At 44.1% G+C, this 18,300-nt stretch overlaps 2 protein-coding genes across 3 annotated transcripts in view; both read right to left on the bottom strand.

The window, feature by feature from the left end:
• Positions 1-18,300, bottom strand: part of CENPU (centromere protein U) — a 627,562-nt gene that overhangs the window by 356,920 nt on the left and 252,342 nt on the right. The window lies entirely within an intron of this gene.
• LOC309855441 (uncharacterized protein) lies at positions 3,787-8,605 on the bottom strand. 2 transcript variants are annotated; one of them, XM_082715772.1, is made up of 3 exons: positions 7,849-8,605; positions 4,292-4,345; positions 3,787-3,891 (listed from the first exon to the last, which is right to left on the bottom strand). In XM_082715772.1, the coding sequence occupies exons 1-2, from the start codon at positions 8,591-8,593 to the stop codon at positions 4,326-4,328; spliced, it is 765 nt and encodes a 254-aa protein (XP_082571898.1). In that variant the 5' UTR covers positions 8,594-8,605; the 3' UTR covers positions 3,787-3,891; positions 4,292-4,325. The 2 variants fall into 2 exon arrangements, with proteins under 2 accessions (XP_082571898.1, XP_082571897.1); XM_082715771.1 differs by lacking the exons at positions 3,787-3,891; positions 4,292-4,345 and adding an exon at positions 4,352-4,490.

The following is an 18,300-nucleotide window of genomic DNA, read 5'->3' as shown; positions in this document are numbered from 1 at the left end:
AAGCTTCTCAGCAGGGATGTAAAGGATGAGAAGATATCGAGGCAAAAAGAAGGCAACAGCGTTCTAGTCAGATGTCCGGGTCTCCCCAATGGCATGAACAGCGCTGCGGGGGGTGGGGGGGGGAAGCACCCAGAGAGGAGGCGCTGAGGGTACCAGGGGCGAGATTACGAAGGGCCTTGGACCCCGTGTTCTTGAGCACGGACATTTTCTAAAGGCTGTTGCTCCACTCGGTGGAGATTGGTAACTGTGGAAGGGACAAGATTAGCTTTGAATTTTGAAAGACCTCTCTGGCTTCGGTGCCAAGAACGGGTTGTAGGGGTCACGCCTGCTGGACGGAGCCCATTTAGGGGGCTGCTGGGCAAACATGATGACACAAAGGCACAGCTGGGGTCATGCTGCGTTTGTAGTTTGGGGCTCCAGTTTTCGTCCTCAATACCCCATAATTAGCATTTTCCTATTTCAATTAAAAAAAAAAAATCTGTGGTAATCCTTCCTAATGGCTGCTTGGTACTTCGCTGTCTGGAAATTCCATGATCAGTCTAACTACTCTTCGGTTTTTGAATGTTATTTCCAAGCTTGTTATTCTATAACAAGCGGGATGGTTATTTTGGTACAAGATCCTTATCTACATTTTAAAAATATTTTCATAAAGAGGCGCCTGGGTGGCTCGGTCGGTTGAGCATCCGACTGTCGATTTCAGCTCAGGTCATGATCTCAGGGGCGTGAAGTGGAGCCCTCCACTGGCCTCCGCGCTCGCCGGGGAGTCTGCATCTCTCTCCTCCTCTGCCCCACCCCTTCTTTGTGTGCATGTGTGTGTGTGTGCGCGTGTGCTCTCTCTCTCTCCCTGTCTCAAAATAAATAAATAAATCTTTAACAAATATCTTCATAAATGTTAAGATGATACTAATCTCTTGCCGCAGATGGCAGAAGAGATGTAAAAGAAATGACTGCAATCCAGGCATGCAAGGCAATGTTACGAAAGGGGCGTGTGTGTATGTGTGTGTGTGTGTGTGCATACACACAGCTTTACTTTGTCCTAAAAGACCATTCTAGTTTGCAGATCTTCCAAAGAAGGTATAATCTAACACTCCCTGTGTTGCACAGGACATGGGAGGCTGTGGGAGCTCCACAGCACATGGGTCTATCTGGGCAAAAGGTCAAGTGCTGCAGAAGGCCAAAGCTAAAAATAAAGTGTGGCACTGGGAACATTAAGGAGTTGTTTGGAACATTAAGGGGGAAATGAGTCATACTAAAGTAGCACTTCAATATCCTCCCAAGATACTGTGTAACCTCCTCAGCCAGGAAGGTAGACCAGTTCTTTCTTTCTTTCTTTCTTTCTTTTTTTTTAAGATTTTGTTTATTTATTTGATAGACACAGGGAGAGAGAAAACACAAGCAGGGGGAGTGGAAGAGTAAGAAGTGGGCTTCCCGCCGAGCAGGGAGCCTGATGAGGGGCTCGATCCCAGGACCCCGGGATCATGACCTGAGCCAAAGGCAGATGCTTAACAACTAAGCCACTCAGGTGCTCAAGGCAGACCAGTTCTAATGTGAAAGTAATTTTATTTTATTTTGATTTATTTTTTTGAAAGTAATGTTAATAATAATTCTAATAATTTTATTAACAACACAGAGGAGTGTTGTTAATAAGCACTCTAGCACTTTTGTTCCCAAAGGCCAAGTTCTCACGGACCATCTACAGATCATGCTGTCCCATGTCCATTAGCACAGGTCTCCAGAGAGACAGAGCCCTGCAGAGGTGAGGAATCTGAGCCTCCCTGCGAATTTATCAGTGGTTAGTGGATTGGAATATCAGAGCAATGTGGAGGGTCTGTAGAGCCTGTGCATGGGCATGGAGAGGATTTTGTGCATGGTCCCATCATCACTGCAATCCTGGAAATTTTGCAAGAAGTCCAATAACTAATGCTGGTTGGACTGTTTGTAAGAGTAGATCTCTTCCGGAAATCATTAAAAGATCCTCCTCCAGGAGTGCCTGGGTGGCTCAGTCAGTTAAGCTTTTGTCTTTGGCTCAGGTCCTGATCTCAGGGTCCTGCGATAGAGCCCACATCGGTCTCCCTGCTCAGTGGGGAGCCTGCTTCCCCCTCTGCAGCTTGTACACACACACTTTCTTTCTCTCAAAAAGATAAATAATCTAAAAATAATAAAGTTTTATAAAATTAGATCATTCATAAAATGATAAAAGAATATATAAAAACAAATGCTTTCACACTTAGATCGAGTATCTTTTCTAATTAGATAACTTAATAGATTCATTCTCAGTCTTCGTTTAACTCAGCTGATTCATCCGTTTGGCAGAACTAAAAACCAAAGCAAATTAGGCTGGTTTTGTATTTTGCTTGCACTGTGTCCCCACCTTGCCTAGATATAATGGGATTTCTAAGAATCTAGGAAATTCTCTGCAGAGACTCATAACAAAAGAAGCAGAAAAGCAGAAAACTTTGATAAACTGCAAACTGGATAACTGAGTCAGGGAATGATTTACCTGAATGACAACTATGTACCTGAGAAATTAATAAAATAATCCCATTTACAATTGCACAAAAAAATGAAACACCTGGGAATGAGTTTAAACAAGAGGGAGAAAACCTGTGCCCTGAAAACTATAAAACGCTGATAAAAGAAATGAAGATGACACAAACAAATGGAAAGATACACCATGCTCATGGACTGCAAGAATTCATATTGTTAAAATGTCTATACTACCCAAAGCAATCTACAGATTCTATGCAATCTCTATCAAAATATCAATAGTATTTTTCATAGAACTAGAACAATCTTAAAATGTATATGGAACCACCAAAGACCCTAGATAGCCATGCAATCTTGAGAAAGAAAACAAAGATGGAGGTACCACAGTTCCTGGTTTCAAGATATCCTACAAAGCCACTGTAAGCAAAACAGGATGGTACTGGCACAAACATAGACACATAGATCAAGAGACCAGAATAGAGATCCCAGAAATGAACCCACCTACATATGGTCAATCTATGGCAAAGGAGGCGTCCAACTCTTGGTTTCTGTTCAGGTCATGATCTCAGGGTCATGGGATCAAGCCCTGGATGGGGCTCCTCGCTCAGCATGGAGTCTGTTTGAGTTCTCTCTCTCCCTCTCCCACCACCCCTCCTCTCCTCTTCCTCTCTCTAAAAAAGAAAAAAAAAAAAGGGAGAGTAAATGATATTTTGTATAAAGAACCCAGGACACTGTGCAGCAATTAATAGGGCCCCAACAAATGACCTTCATGATGACCAAGTCAGACCTATTCCATAGCTGACCATAATCCAAAGCTGAGTCTAACACAGGGGCTGGGGTGTGGTTGACAGGGGCAAAAGCTGAGGGGAAATTAAAAGGAGGGCTAGGAAGCAAGCTCTCAACACACATTTACTGAAGAAAAAAAAAAAGAGTAAAATATACATTTTTTGAAAAAATATTTTTTAAAAGAAACAAGCACTAATAACCAGTGTCCACCATATGCCAGGCCCCATGCTGGGCACTGGAGTCAGAAATGAGAAGGGAACAAGGAGTGAGAGCAGAGGGCGGGAAGCCTCCTACCCTTAGACCCTTCCAATCACTGCCCATCTGGCTTTAAATGTAAAGCCCAACAAATTCAAGATACAAGGATGTGTTTTCATTGATATTAATGTCACACTTTTTCTTTGCATTTCCAAGAGGGAATGTGTCAGCATTTGTTCCACAGTAAGTAAAATTTAAAAGAAAAAAAAAAAGAAAGAAAGAAATGAAAGTTACCACTGCCAAAGTTTTCAAACCCCATTTCCTTCATATGAAAACCTAGTTTATTAAGAATTTCCTTAAATTCTGGCCGGAGTGTTGTTTTTTCATCTTCTGCGTTTTTCCCATGGTGTGAGATCCAGGAACCTGTTTTTAATAAAAAGAACAATGGATTGGCTAAAATGTGAACTATATTCCACTACAGACATCTATAAATAGATTCCCACTGACTCGATTCCTTGAGTTGTATTATTTGGATTATCAATGTGAAAGGAGAAGATTATAACCCATAAAACCACACACGTCCAAGACACACGCCTCCTGTAATACAATTAACCCTATAAATTCCAGCATAAGCTCTTCGACATTCGGAGCTTGCTTGCACACACTGATAAAAGGCAGGCACTGATTTGTTCATGAAGTCAAGAGCAGACCACATTTGGGGGGCTAATGTCTGTATGGACCTGTGAGGCTGTCATCAGCGCCCCCTGGCTTCTATTAAAACGGTCAGACCGGGTAGGAATTCCCGAGGGAAGGGGTTCCTTACCTGCTGTGTACAACTCTTCAACGTTTATCATGATCTAGTCCTTGGAGTTCCAGCCTGTAAGAAATTAAGATCCTAGGACCCCAGGTTCGAGCCCCGCATTGGACTCACTGTTGAGCGGGGAGCCTGCTTCTCCCTCTCCCCCTGCCAGCTGTTCCTCCTGCTTATGCTGTCTCTCAAATAATAATAAATAAATGAAATCCTAAAAAAAAAAAAAAAAAAAAGAAAGTAAAGAAAAGAAAGAATTTCTCTCCACCCTCCTTCATGGAGCCCAGCCACCTCCTGGCACAGTCAAGGAGACTTGACCTTTTAGAGTCAGAGAAATATATTCTGCAAACAGAGTGGGGCAATTTACCCTAAATTCTTGAGTGTGACTTCAACTCCCGTTATTGCTGATTTGCTTTTTTATTTTTTATTTTTTTAATGATCAGCATTAAATCCTTGCCAGGTTTCCACTCCAGCCCCGTTCTCACCTCCGGAGGCTGGTTATCTTCCCTGGTGTAAGAGGCAGGAGGACCTAGTCTGAGTCTTTAATGCTGAGTACTTCCTGGGACACGACAGAGACAGGTCCCAGGCCTTCGAGCTACATAAGATTTTGGAAGCCATTTCTCTTAGCCAGGCCCAGACACAACAGAAAATCCTTACAGAAAAGAAACGTTACCAGAAAAGTGGTAACATTGGAAAAATAAAAACCAGCTTAATTAAAGGTAAAAGAAAAAGTAATTAATATAATTACTGCTAACATTCTGGTGTTTGGCATTCATGTTCTTTATCTTGTGTGTATTATTAACACAGCCGAGATTCATATTATATTATATTATATTATATTATATTATATTATATTATATGGTTTTATACAGACAGACACATCCTCATACCTTGTGCTTTTCACCTAACCTTATTATATGAACGTTTCTCATATTATTACAAACTTTTGGGAAAGGGTTATTTTACTGGCTGTGTGATATCCACGGGCTGTGTGAAAGTTCCACACTTTACTTCTTATTAGCCATTTCCCTAGTGGTCATTATTACATACATTCCAAGTTCTATCATAAATAACTCTCTAGTGAAGACCTTTATGCATCCAGATTTTCTCTATATTTTCAATGATCTTCTTGAAATAACTTTCCATTAGTAGGATAGCTGAGTCAATTACCTTCATCAAGTCTACAAATGGGTACTCTTTCCATCAGTGTATACAAGTACCAAGATAAGAGTTTGAAGCTAATTCTACTTTTTTTTTTCTTCAGATTTTATTTATTTATTTGACACACACAGAGAGAGAGAGAGTATATAAGCAGGGGGAGAAACAGGAAGAGGGTTCAGTTCCCTGCTCTAGGGATCCTGGGCTGGATCCCAGGATCCTGGGATCACAACTGAGCAGAAGGCAGATGCTTAACTGACTGAGCCTGCTGGGCGCCCCGAAGCTAATTCTACTTCTTGTTGACTAAAATATTTGGGGCGAGTTATTTAACCTCTCTGAGTCTGTTATCTATGTGAAATAAATTTCAGGTTTGTCCCACTTCCTATTAATTAGGCGCTTAGATCATGGTTGAATCATCTTAACCACAAGGCATGTGAGGAAGATAAAACTGTACAATATGGGCCGTTGCTTACAGAACCTACTAGACACTACATAATTGAACTGGTAGTAAATACTTGGTACATTTGTTACTGTTACTTCATTTCTGAACAGAGTCAGTGTTTTATATATTTTTCTATTTTATCCTTATGCAAATTATTTACCACCTCTGTTCTCAGCTTCCCCATCAGAAAAAGTAAGGATAATACCTGTGCTTTTTGTAGAATGAGTATTTCTTACTATTAAGCTTTTAACTCACAGACTAATGACACACACACTGAATGGAATACAGGTAGGATTAGCCACACAAGTCAGAGAGACGTGGAGGGGAAGAGGAAAGAAGAAAGTAACCTTTACCCACAGCCTGTATTTTGTGCAGATTAACTACACACACACACACTATCATGAGAGGTGCTTCACAGGTACTCAGATTTTACAGATAAGGAAACCGAAATTCAGTAAGGTTAAGCAACTTTCTCAAGTTACCAAGACACAACACAAGCCTGTGTCCTGAAACGCAGAAGGGCACCCTTCTGTTGTATTGGCTTGATCCCAATGCAACACCAAAGGCCAGATGTCTGTGCCTTGTTGACCTGTAAATGTGGTCAGTGTAGACAGATCCATCTCCTAGCCGAGGCCCTGTAAGATGACTGTGGGTTTAAATGATGTAAATAGGCTCCACATAGGGATTATAAATTACAGGGATTAGCTAATTACAAAGTATCCATTTTATGGTTCCAGTTGTGTGGAGAGATAGCTAAAGACTGGCTGGTCTCCTAGATTTTCCCTACTTGCACATTCAGAGCATTCCGGCAATCCATGTCAGTTCTGCAAGCAGTGCTCGGGCCTTCTGAGACCGACTTGTGCACAGCGCCAAGACAAAGATGTGGCCACTGCCCTCCAGGGCCTCCCACCTGAGCCTGGGGCTCAGACAGGTGACTTACAAGGAGGCTGTGGTAGCCAGCAGAGAAGACTAAAAATGCTGTAGGGAAAGGGAGGAGGGAGCAAGCAATCCTACCAGAGGTAGTTTATCCAGAAGGAGGACTTGAGTTAAACTGGGAGGCTGGGAAATAGACTAGAAACAGATGGATTGCTGGAGGCAAGAAACCAGGAGGTCATGTGCCAGCTAAAGGGGGAATGTGACTGCAGAGAAGGGAGGGATTGAGAGGGCTTTGAATGCCAGCTGGGAGCTGGCATTAAACTTTAACTTTAAACTGGCCTTAAACCTTATTCTGCAGGAAGCAGGGAGACATCCCAAAGGCCTCCAAGCGGGAAAGTAACACCAGGACGGAGGTCAGTTCTGTCCTTCGAGGACAGGTGGGGAGAATAAGGAGCCTATCCGTTCCCGGTGACGCAGGGAGCCTGAAAGACAGGCATCCCTCCCAGGAGACAACTTGACCTAAACTGTAAGCTCCTTGACGGCAGGGTCAGGGTCTTGGCCACGTGTGTTTCCTTGCTGTCAAGCACAATGCCTGGTGATTAAACAAGAGAGAGACAGGAAGGAGGGAGGGAGAGAGGAAGAACGTTTGGGGAATGAATCAGATTCACGCAGAGGGATGGATGCACGCCTGTGCAGGCTGAGCCCGGGCCTCCCAGGGGAAGGGTCTCAGGTCCTGCCCCAGCTCCGAGAGAGGCCGGAGAGGAGGGGGCCTCCTACACCGGCCTGGAGAAGGTGCTCGCAACACAGAGGCCGCAGCGCCTCGCTCAGGTCGGCCGGCGGAACTAAGCGTGACGCGGCCGCAGCGAGGCACGAAGTCGTCGCTGAGTGAAGCCCGGGGGAGCTCTGCGTCCTGCGGGGCGGGGGTTGACTCAACAACCGAAGGAAGGAACCTCTGCGGCCGGTGAAGGCCGGGAGGGCGCTGGGTTCAGCGAGGCGGGGAGGCTCGTGGTCCCGGGTCGCACCGAAGCTGCACAAACCTCCCCAACCCCCGAACCCCCAAGCCGAGCGGACCCCAGCCGCCCGCGCGCTCACTTACCTGCCGGCGGCTCCCGCGGGCTCCCCCGGGGCACCGTCTGCCCAGACCGCGGGGGTGCCAGAGCCCGGGTGTCCGCCGCCCCCCGGACGCGCCGCGCACTCAAGCTGGGCTGGGGGCGGGGCGGGAGGGCGTCCGTCCCCGCGGGAGGGGCGCGCGGGAGGGGGCGTCCCCGGGCCCGCGCTCTCCCCGCCGCGCCCCACCCAGCGGCCGCGAGCACCCGCGGAAGCCCGCGCGCTGCTGTCGGGGTTCCTGCTGCGGCGGTGTGGGGTGCCGCGGTTGAGAAGGGGGCACCGAGAATGCAGAGCGCGCTCAGAGAGCCGGCTCCCTTCCAGCCGCCCGCGGTCACGCCCCTCGTCGCGCAGCCTCGGCTGCTGTCCCCGGACTCCCTGGCGTCTGTCCCGCGGGAGCCGCGAGGCGCAGGGCTCCGCGATGGGCGCCCCACTCGCCGCCGGCTGGAGGTTGCCACCGGCCGCGGCCCCAGGGCGCAGCCTGCCCTCCGCACCGCGCTTCTCCCCAAGCCGAGCACAGAGCCCGAGAAGCGGACCCGCCCGCGGCGACCCCCCGGCCCGAGCTGCCCCCGGACGCGCCCGGGATCTGGTCGCGCCGGGTCGGGGGCCCGGGTGGGGGCACGGACGTTGGGGTCCTCGGAACCCCGGGAATGGGCCTGGCAGGAGAAGGGAACTGCAAGAAAGGAGTAAATCTGCAGATAGCTCCATTCTTTGCTCTTCCCGGTTAAGCAAATCATCCTGCTCCCCTCTGGATAAATCAAGAGAAACAGCCGAGATTGGTGGCCCCGTTAGGCAGCAGGTCCCACTGCAGAAACTCTACCACCTGTCTAGCTGTCTCTGTTTTCTGAAGACAAATAATCCTCGCTATGAACCTCTCTACCCAGCTTCTCCGGAAGGTTAGAAGAGCTAAACAGATCTTCTTACCGGGACGTTCTATTAGCATTCCATGTTCTTTGCATTTCCACATCAATTTTATAGAATTCGTTTGTCAATTTCTACACCCAAAAGAGCTTGCAGAGATTTTGATCAGGGTTGCATTGAGTCTGTTTTGTCAAACTGATTCCTAAGTTTTTCATGTTTCTGAAGCCATTGTAAATGTTGTTTTAAAAAATATTTTACTGGGGTGCCTGGGTGGCTCAGTGGGTTAAAGCCTCTGCCTTCAGCTCAGGTCATGGTCCCAGAGTCCTGGGATCGAGCCCCATATCGGGCTCTCTGCTCAGCGTGAGCCTGCTCCCCCCCCACCACCCCCCGCCTGCCTCTCTGCCTACTTGTGATTTCTATCTGTCAAATAAATAAATAAATCTTTAAAAAAATATTTTACTTATTTAATTTAGAGAGCGAGCGAGCGAGCGAGCAGGGGAAGAGGGAAAGGGAAAGAATCCCACAGCCTCCCTTCTGAGCCAGCCGGATCTGGGGCTGGGTCTCAGGACCATGAGATCATTACCTGAGCGAAATCTAGAGGCGCTGACTTAACCGCTGAGCCACCCAGGTGGCCTGTAAATGTTATTTCTTAATTGAATTTCCAAGTGTTTAATGCTTGTATATAGAAATACAATTGATTTTTGTGCATTGATCTCTTATTCTACTAAACCTTGTTATTGGATTTCTAGCTCCCAGAACTGTGAGAAAATAAAGTTGTGCTGTATTCAACCACCTAGTTTGTGCAAATTTGATACAGCAGCCCTAGGAAGTGAACACAAGGAGATGGCAATCCCTAATTGAAACTGTGGATCTGTTTCTCCTTGCAATTCTATCAATTTTTGTCTCATGTATCTTAAAACTCTGTTTTTCGATGAATAAACATAGAGGACTGTCATGTCCTCTTGAGGAACCAACACCTTTCTCTTTATGAAATGACCTTCTTCACCCCTCATGACATTTTTTCTGTTACAGTTTTCTCTATCTTTTTACTTTTAGCCTACTTGTGTCTTTTTCTTTTTCCTTTTTTTTATGAAGGGGATTTTCTTTTCTTTTCTTTTCTTTTTGCCTAATTGTGTCTTATGTTTAAAGTGCATTTCTTGCAGCAGGCGCCTACTCAAGTCTTGCTTTCTTTTCCTATATGACAATCACTGCTTTGACTTCATGATTTTTGTTTAATATTTTAAAGCTTCATGTGTATGTCTTTTTAAAAGTAGGGAGATTTCCCCCCCTTAGTTTCTGTAGTATTGACAGGTTTTTAATAAAAATCAGAGACCTAGAACGGCTACATATGATCCCCCCCTAGTGGCTACATTGAATAATGCCATGAAATTCGAACAATTATTTCAGAGCACAACTTCTCCGTGGCAAATTTGATACAGCAGCCCTAGGAAGATTTATTTATTTATTAAACAGTTGTGAGAACCTCGCTAATTTGACTTTAGTGTTTTCTGCGCTGTGAATAAACTCCTTATGGTCACAAGAGATGCCCAGTCCTTACATAGGCCAAGAAGGGAAACTTGGTAATCTTGAACTGGGACAGTATTAAAACCACCCAAAATAATTAATAACGACTATGGTGTTATTAATACCTTAATAAGTAATTAAGATAATATATAGTGGTTGACAAGGGATAGTCATGGAAAGTAAGGAATGAAATGATGACTTTCAAAAACATTCAGAGGATAAATAGAAAGCATATAATAAGTGATAAATAAACATTTTAAATATGTGTAGTAATTCCTTTGCAACTTCCTTTGAATCTATAATTATTTCAACATAAAATTTAAAACATATCAACGATCAATGATCATGATAAAGGGAAATGGATCCAAACTTTCTAGCTAAAAGAATAAAAGTATCAACTTTAAAAAAAAGAGAGAGAGAGAAAAGAAAATATGGAAGACTACAGAGAACATACATAAAACATACAAAATGGAGAAAAGTAAAGGGTTAGAAAAAGATTAACCAGGAGAATACAGACCAAATGACACCAGGGGAAAAGACTTCAAGGTGAAAACATTACTTCAGATAAAGAGGATCACAACTTAAGATTAAAAGTTAAATTTGTCCGGGCACCTGGGTGGCTCAATGGGTTAAGCCTCTGCATTCAGCTCAGGTCATGATCTCAGGGTCCTGGGATCGAGCCCTGTATCAGGCTTTCTGCACGGTGGGGAGCCTGCTTTCCCCTCTCTCTCTGCCTGTCTACTTCTCTGCCTATTTGTGATCTCTCACTCTGTCAGATAAATAAAAAAACCTAAAAAAAATTTTTTTTTAAAAAGTTAAGTTTGCCAAGAAAGTATAACAATTCAAATCTTGTATTCCTTTAAAATTAAAGCCCTAAAATATGTAAAGGAAAATTTGACACAGCAGCAAGGAGCGACTGATAAGCCAACCATTAATGTGGCTATGATTTCATATGGCAGATTATTGGTACAGTCATATTTCTGCTAGTATAATGACTCCTCCTACTTTATATGATGAAATTCTGCATACCCGTATTTCATACTGTTCCACGAAAACTATGGTGGGTTAAATGTGCTCCAGTACTGGAAAAGGTTGAGAACTGTTGCACTAGAAATTGAAGCACACTGTTTCCTATGGATTGAACAGCCTTTACTGAACACCTGTATGTTAAAAGAGTAAGTTGTTTTACTTATTTAGTTTAGCCATTTAAAAACTGCATAAGCTGGTGTGGGGGTTCTGGGTGGCTCAGTTGGCTAGGTGTCTGAGTCTGGATTTCGGCTCTGGTCATGATCTCAGGGAGATGGAGGTCTGTGCTGATCATGGAGCCTGCTTAGGATTCACTGTCTGCCTTTGGTCTGCCCCTACCCCCACCCCCAGGCTCCCGCGTGCTCTCTCTCTCTCTCAGAAATGCATAAGCTGGAGTTTCATAGAGCATGATAGTGAAAACCATAGTTTTCTGTAACTCTAATTATAGTCCTCAAGTTCCCCCCTCCCTCATCTCTCTCTCTCTCCCTCTGTCAATGAAGTCTGTCTCCTTCTTGAAATAATAAGTGCTTGATTTACCAAGCAACAGTAAAGAATTTCCAAAATTATGATATATCTTTGGTATATTTTCTTTTAAAACTAAGAAAATACTATATAGCAAGCACAAATATTGGCCCAGGAACTCAACTGTGCAAGACAACTTAATTTCTATGAAGAGACTCCATTCAGCCGCGTGGTGAAAGCAATTTGGGTCCTTTTTCTCTTTCACTTTGGCAGTGATTTGCATATAAATCTCAGGGATTTCTATAAAGATGGGAAGGGAGGGGCATATGGTCTGGATTTTCACCTATGCACGCGGGCATCAGCTGCCAGGTTCTTATCCCCTTCTGGTCTTCAGTCATTGCTCTGTCAAGGTCATTCTTGACATTTGTCTCATTTCCAAACATGAGGCTCTCCAGGTCTGGCTTGTTTTCAGTTAACTTGGTTGTCCTTGGATACATACAAAATGCTATTCCGCTGCTCCTGGGCCACCGTGGGGCAGGAGAAACTCGTGGCGTCTATGCAGGGTCCTTCAAACAGGCAGACTAACCTACAGGTACTGGAATTTGTTCTTTTGTTCCTTTATACTGGGATGAACTCTGTCTCTGACCTGGGCACTAACACATCACCCAGTCCCTTATCTCCTGGCTTCTTGCTGCCTCTCTGAGCTGGGGGAGAGTACAGCACCCCTATTTCTTTTTTTTTTTTTTTTTTAAGATTTTATTTATTTATTTGATGGAGAGAGAGTAGAAGTAGGCAGAGAAGCAGGCAGAGAGAGAGGAAGGGAAGCAGGCTCCCCACTGAGCAGAGAGCCCAATGTGGGACTCGATCCCAGGACCCTGAGATCATGACCTGAGCCGAAGGCAGTGGCTTAACCCACTGAGCCACCCAGGCACCCCAGCACCCTTATTTCTCAAGGACCCACACTGACATCTCACTTCTTGCTTTCTCCCTAATCCTTTCTCTCCAGGTTTGGGAAAACTTGATGTAATCTTTGGGAGGATGGGGTGGGTGGGAAAATTCGCTTTTCTTCAGGTGTTCTACCAAATCTACTGTTTATACTTGAAACCTTTCTTTTCTTTTGGAAATTCTAATGCCAAGAATAGTTTTCATTTTCTCTGCTTTCTGCATTTTTTTTTTTTTTAAAGATTCCATTCATCCTCTTGACAGAGAGAGACAGAGGGAACACAAGCAGGGGGAGTGGAAGAGAGAGAAAGAGAGAGAAGCAGGCTCCCGCGTGAGCAGGGAGCTGGATGTGGGCCTTGATCCCAGGACCCCGGACCGAGCTAAAGGCAGGCACCTAATGACTTAGCCACCCAGGTGCCTCTGAATCCCCTCCTCCCCCCAAGCAATGACACAGAATGTCTGTCTAGCTGCATGAGAAAAGGATCATGGGATAAAAGCAAGCATATAGGGAAAAAACCTCATGTGTTAAAATAGCAAAATATTGTTACTCAACCGTGCAGAGGAGCAAAAATGGTCTCATTGATAACATTTATGATACGTTGATTGTAATAGTAACAGGGATTCTCCTGTCAATGAAGTGAAAGCAGAGGAGCCCTTGAATCATAAAAAAGGTAGGTGTGGTGTTTGAGTATACAGGTCAGAGACAGACATACAGAATTCACCAAAGTGTTTTAAAAAATGATGGGTTGGTGCGGGGGCACCTGTCTGGCTCAGTTGGAAGAGTGGGTGACTCTTGATTTTGGGTCATGAGTTCAAGCCCCACATTGGGTGTAGAGGTTATTTCAACAAAACTTAGAAAAAAAATTATTGGTAAGTCGCATGAAACACTAAATGCGAGGGAAGCCAGTTCAAAGGGTTCTTAAAAATCAATCAAGTTGGGACGCCTGGGTGGCTCAGTGGGTTAAGCCGCTGCCTTCGGCTCAGGTCATGATCTCAGGGTCCTGGGATCGAGTCCCGCATCGGGCTCTCTGCTCAGCAGGGAGCCTGCTTCCCTCTCTCTCTCTCTCTGCCTGCCTCTCCATCTACTTGTGATTTCTGTCAAATAAATAAATAAAATCTTAAAAAAAAATCAATCAAGTCAACTCCAGGTGAGTCAACTCCAGGTGAGTAATGGCTTTATTCACAGAGAATGCAAGTCAAAAACCAGAAGTGTCAACGTCGGAAGTAGATAGTTAGAGTCAGATATGTTATTACTACCCATAAAATAAGCTTAATTGTCCAATAAAATACCAAATATTCTTTTTGGAGTTTTGGATAAAGTAAGGAGGGGATGATAAGGTTATGAATGGCAGAGGAGTCATGGAACTCTCTTTAGCAAGGGGGGGTCCTACCTGTGTTAGTGGGGGCTTGAGAGTGCACCAGCTCCCCTGCCTCTAGCAACCACTGAGCCCCTTTCTCCAGGGATCAGGGCTTTCCAGGAGAAGTCCCTCTTTCTGACCACCTTTCTCTGTTTTTTTTTGTTTTTGTTTTTGCTTTTTTTAATGATTCAGGGACTCTTCTGCCACCGGAAATCACATCCTTTAAATAAGAGTGCCTAAAATCTTTCTAACCAAACTTTTTGTTTCATAAGCATGCATAAAATGATAAAAAGACAGACTGTGACTGAAGTACCCCTTTGAAAGTCATTCAGCTGGGAGGACAACGAGAGACCCGGTTGGACCCTGTCGCCCACAGCACAGGAATCATCATGTAGACACCAGACATTAGCGTCTCTAGGACAATAATCTTAACTTTCTGATTTTCCTGAAGTTTTCAGTGTCGAAAGTGAGAATGCATTAATGCTTGTTGAAAGGTTTTGAAAAAGAAAAAAGTGAATGAATGAATGAATAAATAAATTAAGTGTTCGTGGTTCAGATCATTTCTATGTTGATGTGGAAAAGTCGGAGGAAAATGCACACCCAAGGATCTGACCACTAAATGTAAGAAGGTTCTAGAATGAACAATGGGTTTAAAAAAAAAAAAAAGGACACATTTTGTAGTTTCATAGTTTTGCTTGGCATTAGCTAAAATAGGAACTGGTAGTTGAAGCATTTTGAAGGAATCCTCATGACTTCTGAAGGTATGTGGTGTGTATGCTCAACTTTACTATAATGACACCTGATTATAAAGAACTTGTTAATTCCATGTTTATTAGCTGAGCTACCCTGAGCAAGCATTGTGAGAAATACTGCATTTATTTTGTTTTGCCCTTTTGAAAACAATGCATCATTGTGAACGTGTCTATTAAATACCTTCGAATGAAATTCAGAAATTCATATGTGGTCTTCCACGATTAAAAAAAATAAATTTTCAGAATTTACTCCTTACTTAAGTGTTTTTTATTTCTTGTGCCTTTTATTCTTTAACAGATCCCATTCTCTATGCCCAGCTTGGTAAAAGATTGAAGACTCTTTAAGAAGTTTCTACTAAAATTAATGAAGATTAGCCCAATACCCTCCTCTCAGTTCCTCCCAGACCCCCCAGCCTCCAAGATGCCATGCCAAAGAGTTTTCTCTTTGATCTCCCAGATGCCTTGTCCATTCTCATATTGGCAGAAAGCCCCTGAGTGCTGGGATTGGTGGGTAGACACATGTTCTGCTGAGCACCAGTCTCTCCCCTGCCTGTGTAAGTGATACCTGGATCTTGTGATCACAGTCAGCTCATGCTCCTGAGGGCATCTGAGGCCTCTCTTTTCTGAGAAAGTCCGTGGAGGGAGAGAAGAGAATATAGACTTCCATGGAAAACCTCTTGTCAAGGATTCCAGCTACAGCTTGCCCTACGTGACGGGATAATTGGACAGAAGCCAAGGAGAAATATCATATCTTCCACTTAGAAAATAGAAAAAATTGTGATTGGTGAAATCAAATGCAACAAAGATGATAATACTTCCTGAGTTAGTACGCTAATATTTAATTTAATTTCAGTATCTGTTAAAAATCTTCTAGCGATATGGAACTAATTGAACCACTTGACAGTAAAAACAAATCCAGACATAGAAGCAGACAAAACCTTTTGTTTTTTTTAAGTGGTTATAGAATCACATGTAAGTTGTTCTTTTTTAAAGATCAATGATCAAATAAATGAGTCATGGTATGGTGATTTCCTTAATTAAAGCTATATAAGAACACAATATATGACAAACTAGAATTAGTAATCCAAAGCAAATAATGGAGAAAATAAACTATCTGCTTAAGAATTAGAGTTGGCAGTGGGGGTGGGTGGCATCTGGGTGGCTCAGTTGGTTAAGTATCCAACTCTTGGTTTAGGCTCAGAGGGGTGATGGGATTGAGCCCTGCATGGGGCTCTATGCTCAGCACGGAGTCTGTTTCAGGTTCTGTCTCTTCCCACTCCCCTCCTTACCCCCGTTGCCCATGTGTGCAGATGCTTTCTCTCTCTCAAATAAAATTCTAAAAAAAAAAAAAAAATAGTGTTGGGAAACGTGAGAATGGTATGGTATGAAATTAGATCAAAAGAAGTAGAAGGAGGGGCGCCTGGGTGGCTCACTCAGTGAAGCTTCTGCCTTTCGCTCAGGTCATGATCTCCGGGTCCTGGGATCGAGCCCCACATCAAGCTCCCTGCTTGGCGGGGAGTCTGCTTCTCCCTCTGCGTCTGCCTCGGCCCCCCACCTGTGCTCATGCTTTCTCTCCCTCAAGTAAATAAATAATATCTTAAAAAAAAAAAAAAAAAAGGAAGTAGAAGGAAATAGGCCAGTAGGGCAAATAGACACTGTATCTACAAAAGATACATTTACATCAGAACATGAAGTATGTCATATGGATCTGTTCATATTTAAATAACACTGCTAGAACAGTGTAATAAAAATCTCAAAAGAAAAACAACAAAATGAAACGTGTTTAACACGCATTTATTGCTGTAAACATATAAAGAATTTTAAATATAAATACTCTGCTTTCACACCACAGGTAGTCAAGGAAGATTAAAAATGTATACCCAGGGGCGTCTGGGTGGCTCAGTGGCTTAAAGCCTCTGCCTCCAGCTCAGGTCATGATCTCAGGGTCCTGGGATCGAGCCCCACATCGGGCTCTCTGCTTGGAGGGGAGTCTGCTTCCTCCTCTCTCTCTGCCTGCCTCTCTGCCTACCTGTGATCTCTGTCTGTCAAATAAATAAATAAAATCTTAAAAAAAAATGTATACCCAAGGAAAACCCTGACAAACTACATCAAATCACATGGGTATGTGCAGTTCCATAGCAATTAAGGAGTGCCAATTAGAACTCATAAAATGGCACAAATAACTTAAAGAGGCTTTTTTAAAAGCCAGTGCTGGGGGAGGATCTGTGAGCATTTGACGCTGCTGGTGGGTTGCATCCTTTCTGAGGAGCAATTTCTCAATATGTAGCAAGAGCTAAAAATCTTTTTAAAATATTTAATCTACCCATTCCATTTTACAAAACAGAAATGAGAAGGGAGAGTAGTAAAGGGAAAATAAAATTTGTGCAAAGTACGTAGCAGCATTATTTTTAATCGTGAAAACAAGAAATATCTCTAATGCACAAAGTGAAATGTTTAGGCAACTGCTCAACAGTAACAGAATGGAACCCAGCTATTATGTGGATTAGTTTGACCCATGAAAGCTGGAAGAAATAAAGCTGACTCAGGGACAGATACGTCCACAGAGAAACTCTTAAGTTTCTTGGGACACTGAACCATCTCTTACTCATAGTGAATCTGCGGGGTCAAACTTTGTTCCTGGTACAGGGTAAATGCTACAGGGCTTGTTGAAAAATCCTCCAATGGCTTTTCTATTAATGCTGAATTCTTGACCTTCTGCCTGCTCTGACCTTGATAAACTTGCATTTGCTAGCTTTCACGGGGCTCGCCTAGAATTCTGGACTCTAGCCTGCCCAGCCTCAGATAAATGCATACCCTTCGTGGTCCTGGCACCTGACTAGTGACCTCTGCTCTACTGAGGGCTCCATACCCCGGGTGTCAGACAGCTGCAGTTCAATTAACAGTTAACATGAAAGGCTGCGCACTCATCAGCAAGCTTATGAAAAAATAAAATGCATAAACTTTTTCAAATATACAAAATTGGGAAGAAACTTGTAGGAGCCTCCCCAGTCCTCAGTGCCTAGCATGAAGAGGCAAACACAGACAAGGATTCGACCTTCTCTTACTTGACTCCCAGTCTCCCAGCTGCTTAGACGGGAAGGCTAGCAGCACTGACCCTCAGGAAGCCGCCACCCGCCCGGAGAGCATTCTGCCCAGATTATGTCCCCAGATTCTGCTGACAGCGGAGCAGCACATTGAGCCCTTACGGGATTTACAAAAGAAGCGTCCTGTAAGGCCCGCTGTAAGGCCCCGGTTGTGCCCCTGCACTCGCACTCGGGCTTTCCCCTCTCCCGGTGGCGCTGGAGGCCAGGGCCGTGAAGTATTTCGTGGTAGAATGAATGGTTGAGGGACTGAATGAAGGGAAGAGGGGATTCGGGGCAGGTTGCCAGATTATGAGCTCATCACAGCATCAAGTGACGTTAGCATTTATTTTGGAGGATCTTAATTTGCGAGCGCACACAACTCGGAAGAGGCCCACATCCGAGCAGGGAGTGAGGGCCGGACAGGGCTGCAAGGAAG

The sequence above is a fragment of the Mustela nivalis genome (genome assembly GCF_964662115.1).
Source record: "Mustela nivalis genome assembly, chromosome: 20".
Classification (NCBI taxonomy): domain Eukaryota; kingdom Metazoa; phylum Chordata; class Mammalia; order Carnivora; family Mustelidae; genus Mustela; species Mustela nivalis.
Note: the sequence above shows the minus strand (reverse complement) of the source record. Positions and strands in the feature narration are given on the sequence as shown.